At 33.5% G+C, this 9,936-nt stretch overlaps 1 protein-coding gene across 2 annotated transcripts in view; it reads left to right on the top strand.

The window, feature by feature from the left end:
• The first annotated feature begins 340 nt into the window (after positions 1 to 340).
• Positions 341 to 9,936, top strand: part of LOC126236196 (SUN domain-containing protein 2-like) — a 436,500-nt gene continuing 426,904 nt past the window's right edge. For both annotated transcript variants that reach the window (XM_049945303.1, XM_049945302.1), the window contains exon 1: positions 341 to 495. In XM_049945303.1, the coding sequence (XP_049801260.1) occupies positions 370 to 495 (126 nt within the window). In that variant the 5' untranslated portion in view covers positions 341 to 369. The remainder of the gene's footprint in view (positions 496 to 9,936) is intronic.

The following is a 9,936-nucleotide window of genomic DNA, read 5'->3' as shown; positions in this document are numbered from 1 at the left end:
AAGAAATCACATTAAATAGCACAGCAAAACTTATATCCTGTCTGGTATTTTGTAGTGATTTGCGGAGTGCTGAAGTAGATAGGTCTGAATGTATTTCATGGGGGAATTAAAAAAATAAAATAAAAATAGAACGGACTTAATATATAAAATGTAAGAGAACCATTAGTAACTTTTTACAGTAAAATAAAGAACAGATTACAAGCAATGTATGCGATTTGTAAGCATAACAGATCATATTATCATTATTGTCTTAAAACGTAAACTTTGCTTTTGGAGCACACCTTCACGGTAACCTTTCAGAAATATCGATCATATATATATATATCGATCATAAAACAGCGCGGAAAGTTTTTAAGTGAGTAGCGTGCTATGTTCAATAGGCGGTTTTGTCGACTGTGTTTGTGGAATGATCCGAAACTGGTACAGTTAAATCAAGAAGACGAACGAAACCATGACAACCTGGTACACAAAATCGAATTCTGCTTGGAAACCAAAGTAAGTGTGTATCGTTAATAAACGTAACCTCTTTTTAATAAGCTTCCTGGTGCATTATTCACTCTTGACGTTTTTAACCTGTTATCCATTGCATTATTATGGTTTGAGCAGAAACATTGGTTAACGCTGATCACCTTTAGTTACATGCAATTTGTTAATTTGCTCTTTATCATAACAAAAACACTGTAGCAGTTAAATCAGCATTGTCAGAGTGCTGCGTTCCACCAAGTAGAACTATTTCACACGTATATTCTGACGTCAAACGAGCATTCTTGGTTGTTGCACGTTGTTGTTTCGTTCAAGACGCACGATAATTAGTTAAAACATCTTAAGACGATGGGCTGCAGAACAAATCATGTTGATGTTTGTTTTTGTTTACGCCCGATCAGCTGATCTATTGTGCTACATTCTTAGTTACACACCGAAAGAAAACATTACGATTTTCTCACTCTTTGAAATATGTTTACGGCTTTACTACATTTAACTTATATAGCATTACACATTTATTTTTAATTACTGAGTTGTCGCATGAATCAGTTTCTATTTTCCGCTCGGTTTAGAAGGCTTTTCTGTTAATTTATAGATATTTTGGAAATTTATGATTGTGATATTCTGTGATAATAGAATAGCCGAGTTAATAATATACCACAATATTCGAGAAAGTCCATATTTGTACTTAAGAAGTAACAGATATGCTGCTTCAGCTTGTGAATTAATTACATACGTAGCTGTGTTTCTAATGAAGGAGTTGCTTCAAATAGGCTAACTGTTTTGCAATGGATGTTTGCAGAATACTTATGTTCTGGATGCCTATATACTTCATTTTGTTGCCCAGTGGATTTGGATACCTATCAATAGATCTCTGTTTGTAATGACTCATTTTAACCTTTGATGGTGTGAGTGGCTAAATAATTGCATGAGAAGAGTCTCATAGGGATGCTATGAGACTTCCACCTCAGAACAAATTATGGTGGATGTGGTGACACAGAATGGTTAAAATAGCATTTATTATGAAAACAACAGACTTCCAGTTTTACTAGCCTCACCCCAGAAGCTGTGCTCATAAAAAAAGTAAAAAGTAATTCAAAAAAATGGCTTTACATTTTGTGTCTAATTGGCGTGACCACAGGAAACATCGTTTGTGTGATCTTAGTTTCCACAAGCTTTAGCTGTTGGCTAGTAACTCCACAATGTGCCATGGCTTACAGGACATTTTATTATTAGGTGTGGATTTTTGACTTATTTCCAGAAGAGGATTCATCACTTTTTGTCATAGTTCCCTGAGAAAAATTCTTCTTCTGTCTGATATGACTTTGGACTTGGTCAGCTTTACTGTGACAATAAACAGATAACATTTATGGGTGCTACATCCATTATGTTTGTCAAAAGACAAAAGCCTATCTGCTTGCGTTTCTCTTACAGTTGTTTGTGCATTTTCATCTGGTAAAGTCTCTCAGCTACAAATTTAGTTTTATTTTTGGAATGCGACCAACGTATGCTTCCTTACGTCCTTCACTTGCTGTGGCAGTGTTGTGCAGAGAACTGATCTGTGGGACTATTATTATTTCTCTTTCCTGTCTCAGACGTTATGTCTGGTTAAAAATGGAAAGTGACGCGGACCTTGATCAAGTGTGACTTCCTTTTAACTGTACGGTATATGTTACATTGCATTTAAGAACTTTCGGGTAATTGAACATGTATCAATAATTACAGATTTCTGTAGTTGTATATATACATTTGGATGTAGCTGTATTGCATTGATGTACTGGTGGATATTATTATTATCTGCATAAATTGCAGTAGCCAAATTGTCTTAAACCCAAATTATGAGAAAAGCCTTCATTTCTGGTGGAATTTGTTTATCATTCCATTTTAAAGTTCCCATTGCTGTAATCTTTTCCAGCAGTAGTTCTTCAAATAATTGAGCTCTTCTGAAAAAGATTATCCATTGTAGTATTTATTGACATTCCTGTCATTGTCTTTGTTAGTGTCTTTACTGTGTAATAGTAATGCTGGTTTGCTTTGTCTTATCAGAATGTATCATTTTCTAAGATATATTATTCTGCCAACTTTTCATTTATACTAGCACTGCACCTTTCCTAAATTAGATGGTTCTTGATCTCCTGTAACATTCTTTTGCAAAATAAAATAGTCCCCCATATTCTCAAAGTTGCAACAACACTACCTGTTATTGGATGTGTAATGTTCACAATATTGTGTACTCAAATTCTGTTGCATTGTGGTAGTGTTTTGTTCCACAGAGTTTGCTCATGATCAACAAAGAAATAAGCATTTCTATAATCTGTCTTCATTGGGAATCATAGAAGATGTGGTCTGATTATCCTGGGGACCATCAGTGTCATCAATTGTCATTTTCATTATTAAGGAAAAAAAAAAGTTTTAGCTTCTTACCATTCAGGAACTGTAGATTCAAAATTCTGATAACTTGCACTGAGTTCAGATGACATTATTTTTCTTGTAAGAGATAATATGGAATCCATGCTATAAGGAAAGAATAAAAGTGTCTTGCATAATTATGTTGTGCATGAAACTTAACTTACACTCATCTGAAACAATTTTGGCATAAAGACACACACTTCCAAAAGAATACTCAGCTGTACCATTTGCAGTATTTATGACTTTGAACAGTGAGTTAAGATGTGGCAACAGCTAATTGTTTGTAGTAATCTTGCCAACATAATGTGCCATTAAGATCGAAGATAAATAACGTATTAAAAATATGAATTGTTCGACAAGGGGTGTAATATATCCATGCCATGCATTAGACGAGTAGGATTACAAAATTAATGAAGAACAATAATTAATTAAACTTGCATCAAATAATGTTTCTCGTAGATCAGGTCAAATGTATTTCCAAAGTTAAAACAAAATGCAAACCAAAATAAACAATTTTTATGTCAGTTTATTGATAAAATGGAAAGTTACCAGCTCTGAAAGACCCCTGTTATACATCCAAGAGTTAAACAAAGGTCATACATATTGACAGTTTGTGCATACTTACATTGTTAATTAGTTCATATATTAAGATAATGTAAAATACCTACCTACACCAAAGAAAGTATATTTTTCTTAAATGTCTAGAAGTTTTTTCTCTTGTTAAATCTAGGAGTTAATTGAATTTGTATATGTTAATAGATCAAGTAATTTGTTTTCAGAAACCACAATCCATAAAATATTAATGTTGAACAGTATAAAACTGATTTTACACATAATAATAATAATAAAAATAATAAAATCAAAATTTGTCATATTATTCTACATATCTTGGCACACAGACTTGTAAGGGGAAAAGAGTGATTCAAATTTAATTCGAATTTCTCTCTCATAATTTACAAGGAAAGAATTTTAAACCTGTTCTCACTATAGTTTCCATTTACCTGATACTTTGTGAAGTTATAAAATAGATTGTTATTGTTAAATACCTCAATGGAATATGACCAAAATTACTATTGCAGCTGTAATACTGGGTTTGTTTCAGTAGCTTAGTTAATGTGATAGTTATTTACCACAGTTAAACAGTAGCTTGAATAACCAATAATATCTTGTGTGATTATGCTATATTGTGACTTAATTTGATTTGTTTAGTTGTTAATATTGCAGCTTGTTTCCCTGAAACAAAAAACTTAAGAAAAAGATAAGCCCTTGTGAGATAGGCAAGAGGATTAAATTTAAAATACTTATTAAAAGCTTTTAACAATGTTTATAATGTGTAAGTTAGAAATCCTAAATATGTTAAAACACTTCTCTACCATCAAATAATGACTGTTAATAATGTTGATATCATGACTAATTACTGATAGTAACTAGTAATTGAAATCAAAAAAGTGGAAAAGCATAAGTTAAATAGAATTTTCTTCTATTTATTATATCAGATCAAGATTCAGATGTGTCACTCACATAATTATATTGTTGGAAATAAGTTTGCGTCTTAGCTATTGAATCTACTACATACGGAAAGGATGATCATTATTGGTATAACTACACAATATAGTTAATGCTGTATGTTATAATAATTTTCTGTACATATGAGGAATTGATAATGATTTGAAGTCAAGAGGCGATGGTAACATTTGAGTATTTGGTGGTACAATTGGTTGTGTACTACATATTTCCTTGAGTCATTTTATAAATTATCAGGTATGTAAACTATAGAGGAAAATGCATTAGCTTCTTACAAATATAGGTTCATGAGAAATTATATTTCATGCAAACAAATATGCAGAAGTTTCAATCAGTCCATTTCTATGCCTTTTTGTTTTTTGCAAGTCTCATTTCTGCAGTTTGTGCTGTATTGTAAGGTGTGATAGTTATAGTTTCTTAGACACTAAGAAATTTATGAATTGACAGGTTAAACTCAACACGGTAGTGTAGTCATGAATTATATAGAAAAATACAGCCATACATTATAAGAGAAACAGTGAAGATGGCAAATGTACTCTATAACAAAGTAGCAGACCTGTATCAATCTGAATTACTGTTTTACAACATAGTGCTATAGAAATTGCTTTTTTGCAATTCTTCTTCACATGAATAGTTTTTATTCTCATAGTTATCATTTCCAGCAATTCTCTGAAGATTATTTTAGATTGATACAGCAACTTTTTCTGATAATGGTTGTTTCTGACCCTGGTTGTGGCTGTGCACTTCCACATGAAAATAATTGGTATCTGTACTTTCATAATTATGGACCGAAGCTTAATTTTCTAAACTCCATATATGAAGACAGAAAACATAAACTATTTATTGGCATGTAGGATAATACTGGATGACTAAGTGATCTAAGTTATTTATCATAATTGTTTGTGCATAATAACACCTATAATGGCTTTAGTGCTTATTTTGAAGTTTAAATATTTGTTTTTTGATTGTTTGTCCAAATTATATTCACACAGAATAGCACACCATATAACTATTCACATTTGAATAACAACCACATAATGGTATGTATTCTTAAAATCTCTTTTTCTTGATGGTTCCACTTCTTTGACTTTTGACCAATGTTAAATAACTAATTGCACACCAGAAATGTTATGTGAGACATGTTGTCTCTGCATCATACTCCAACGTATTTGTTCCACCAGTTTTTTCCAAACACTATTCACACTTCTTACTTTTTGGTTGTGATTGGGTTTTTAGAGTAATTAACCTTCATTTTCTTAAGTGAAAGTGTTATTTGTAAAAGTAAAAAAAAACCTTGCATCTTAGATTAACTGTTGTATATTAAATCATTTCCAAAAATAAAATATATCAGAGGGGCCAATATAGATCTGTGGGGGTATTGTCATTGTCGTCATATAAATAACTAAAGGTTTGGTGAAATGTTTTTGTGACAGGTATATCCTCTGTTGAATACCTTATGGAGATGACTTGGACCAGCTGTAAGAAATTTTGTGAATACCGTAATGTTATAACCTTGTAAGCAACAGATCTTGATCTGAGCAAAACCTTTAGAGACCTCTTAGTTCCAGCCCACGTCGTTATCCCTTAAGATCTAAGCGTTACAGATGTGTTTCGGGTAGGCACAGACAACTTATTCACATGATCAGTAATTTGTGAAACAGTTTTGACTTTTTGTAACTGTTAAAAGAAGACTATCAGATTTTCTGTATTAATCTTTAAATTCCTGTGAAAAATATACGTAAGTCATGGCAGGTGCATAGTTTTGTCCACCTCCTGCATTGCTCCTCTGAATTCTATGAATTAATATGATGCATTTAATGCAATGTTGTTAGATGTATGCAGAATTCCACAGCTAATTCCTTTGTGGTTTTATTGCTTACCCTACATGCTATTGGTCTGTGTAACCATAAGCATTTTGGCAGTGAAAAAAATACCTGCAGCATGATGCAGGCAATGTAAAAATAAGTAATACACATATGTTTGTAAGAAGTTGTTTATTTTATCAAAACAGATATTAGCTAGTATATTTCTCATTTCCCCCCGTAGATATGAAAGTACATACATGTATTGTACAGTTGCAATAATTAGCAGTTAGGGGAAGAATTAAAATAAGTTTATCAACTCAACCTAGGGTTCATTTGAACACCAGAATGCTGTAGTTATTAATAAACATAATGTTAGCTCCACATTTGAATCTCCTTACTCTTCCAGCTATAGTTTGGCTGTCTCACTCATAATATGCAATTTTGTGTGGCTCAATAGCCACATGCAACAATTGGCTGCCTTTTTGGTGATTTGCATGTCCCTAACTTAGCCCAGTTACACAACCAGGAACCAAGTGTTGTTCCTTGTGATTCCTTACATCGTGAAACCTAAATTAGAGGCAGACATAAAATTTCTGTGGTATGAGCAATATTTGATCATGCATCCTATCAATTTCCAGCCACATGCTTTACCACTAGAAAACTAGGCCCAACAATGTAACTCACGGATATCAGCTAGAATGCACTTTGTGATTTTGAATTCATCAGTACTTACCATAAGTAGACATCAGGAATGAACATCAAATATCCTTCTGCTGGCCATAATTTGAATGACTGTTGTGGTATATTAACCAAGTCCATCATCAGCCCATAGAAATGATATTCATTAATAAACAGAAGTTTCATTAGCGTATATAAATGAGTTCTTTTCCAAAGTGTACCCACACTAACTGAAGAACTGCATTGAAAGGGTTATTAACAAATCATGCTGAGGCTATGGTATCATTTACATAATGTTAATCTTCTTAAAGTAGAAACTCGGAGATCATTGTTTGAAGCAAAATAGATACGAAGTGATTAACTTTATTGCAATCACTTATTGAATCACTGAGACAATGAAATTTGCAGCTATTTCATGCTGTAGACAACATATTTTCAGGTATAGATGTAGGATTTATGATGCTAATCTCTCTCCTCTCCTTGAATTCTCTGTTTGAAGTAGCCTACCCAAAACGTACTGAACTGAATACAGCTCATGACTATGTGTCACACCATAAATGCAAAGTCAGGACTCAATTCCTAGTTGGTCCTATGATTTCTTACTGTAACTTACCACTGCGTTCACTTCTGGCCATGATTTGTGTGTGTCAGAAACGCTTAGTTACACCATAATTTGGATATTATGTTAAACTACAGGCCCGCCCATACATGGCTGGGTGAGAGATTTCAGAAGTTGACATCAACTTAGGGAGTGTCACTTCCGGTAAGACCACACCTAATGTAGTGCTGCAATATTCAAATTGATCTTTGAGTCGAGAACAGCTTAATCTTTTATTGTAACAAATGCATCATATTTTGTTGCCTATCATGTATGAATGTGATAATCACAAGCTCATCATATTTTCTGGTTTCCTGTGCCATTATTATATATATGCATTTTTGTGAATGAATATTGAAAGATTTGTTTGCTGACTAGCTGTTGAACAGGAAAAACTGAATTATGGCTGATTACTTTAGTGGCAATGAGGTTCACAAAAAAAAATGGTATTTTTATAATCAGACATATTTTGATATAGTGCATATATAAAGATACCCTCTTCATCATCCCATGCAGTAACCAGTTCATTTGAATTGAAACTTCTGCTTTTGAATCAGCTGTAAGGTAATTGGGATGTCTCGTTTTCCAGTCACAGTTTAAATTTGTGTGTCATTCTTAAATTAATATTTTAGTGACATACTAGTGAGTTGGAGCCTGCTGGTTTCTCATTGTGTTCATAGTGTGTGCCACACTCACACTATGTATTCTATTGATCCCAATATCTGATGCATTTTTATTGATGTTCAGCCACTACATACTTCATGAATGTAAATCCAATAAACTTTTTTCTTCTCATTATAAGTAACTTCGTCTATGTTGAGCAGAATATAATTCTTAAGTTTGTGCAGATACGTCTTTTTCCTGTCATATAAGGTACCAATACAAGACACAAAAAAACTTTCTTGAAGTGTGATGTCACAGTTTCACTGTGTAGATATGTGAACAACCTAATCTAAAATGTTTCCCATATGCTAGAGAACTGTTAAATGCTAATAGACTAATTCTAGTTATAGACTTTGTGTCATCACCAAAATCTCATGACTTATGAAAAGGTGATATCCCATTGATTTCTTTTTTGAACCTGTATTCAACTGACTTTATGCTCAGTTGCTTTAAGCCATTCTGTAGAAGTCTTTACCAGTGGAGGTGCCACATGCAATATGCATATCATTGTCCATATTATATGGGCTGTGGGTTAGGTGTGACCACAATATTACACAAGATAATGTTAAAGTAGAATAGCAAATACATAGTACATAAATGTGGGAGCAGATTCAGGAGATTAGCTTTTTTGGCCTGCAGGTATTTGCACAACATATGATAAATCAGAAATACTATGTGTACTTGCAGAAATTCAGAAAGAGAAGTGGGCGTCAACTGCAAGATTGAGAACAACAGTGTATTCTTTCATGTATATGCTCATGTGGAATGGAATTAAAAACAGCTGCTGTCTCTTTGTTGAGGTGGGAGGGGGGTTGAGCGAGTGAGTGAGCACTTCTGTCATTACAGTGAATGTGGAATAATTTAGCATGTCACACAATGGTGATTACTTCAGATCTTTTACTACTTTCCTGACAAACCAGCACAGTATCAGCATACTCACTTGCAGCTTTATTTGGCCAATTTGCTACTATAGCCCTGTTGGCATAAGTTGGTCCCCAACATTTGCAGAGGTCTGTGCAAGGCAGCTTCATGCACCAACCTCAACCAGTCATGTAAAGCATCTTTGTAAATGTGTCCATGGCAGTGCCCCAATGTTATCACAGCTCTGTAGACAGCTACTGTTGTCACCCGCAGGTATTAGCACTTACCATTTTAATGCTGGCAACAGTGCTACTAGCTATCAGTATCAGGGATCTTCATATGCTGACTGGACTATAGGCACATGTGGGTCATTACATTGCTCAAGAGTATGTGAAGTAGTATACCTTAGTTTTGTATGTGAAAAATCATATCAAAACAGCTGGTAAAACACACACACACACACACACACACACACACACACACACACACACAATCTGATTGAGGGTAAGTATGTAATACATTTTCAGAGTTCTTTCTCTTTCCTTTTTTTTTAAAAAAAAAAATCATGCATTAAGAGAAGAGGAGCCTTGTGTACATGTATGCTGTAACTGAAAATCAGTTTATGATGTGAACAGATGACATTACACTAGTCATGAATTTACATCCCTTCAGATAGTTTCACATTTGATCAATAGCCCTTCAAAGCAGTATGATTTGAGCTAAGGAAAATGAAAAAGGAACTAATATTATTCGTCCTTAATATTTGTTGTGTGTTTTCTATAAAGATGCACCATATAGCAGAAGGACTTCTAACCAAAAGAATCCATTTCATTAACCATTCATACAACTGAAGCTTCTTTTAAAAAATAATTGTGTTCTGATTCACTTAGGTATTGTTTGTTACTAGCACTGTGT

The sequence above is a fragment of the Schistocerca nitens genome, chromosome 2 (genome assembly GCF_023898315.1).
Source record: "Schistocerca nitens isolate TAMUIC-IGC-003100 chromosome 2, iqSchNite1.1, whole genome shotgun sequence".
NCBI lineage: Eukaryota > Metazoa > Arthropoda > Insecta > Orthoptera > Acrididae > Schistocerca > Schistocerca nitens.
This window is presented reverse-complemented; position numbering and strand designations above follow the sequence as displayed.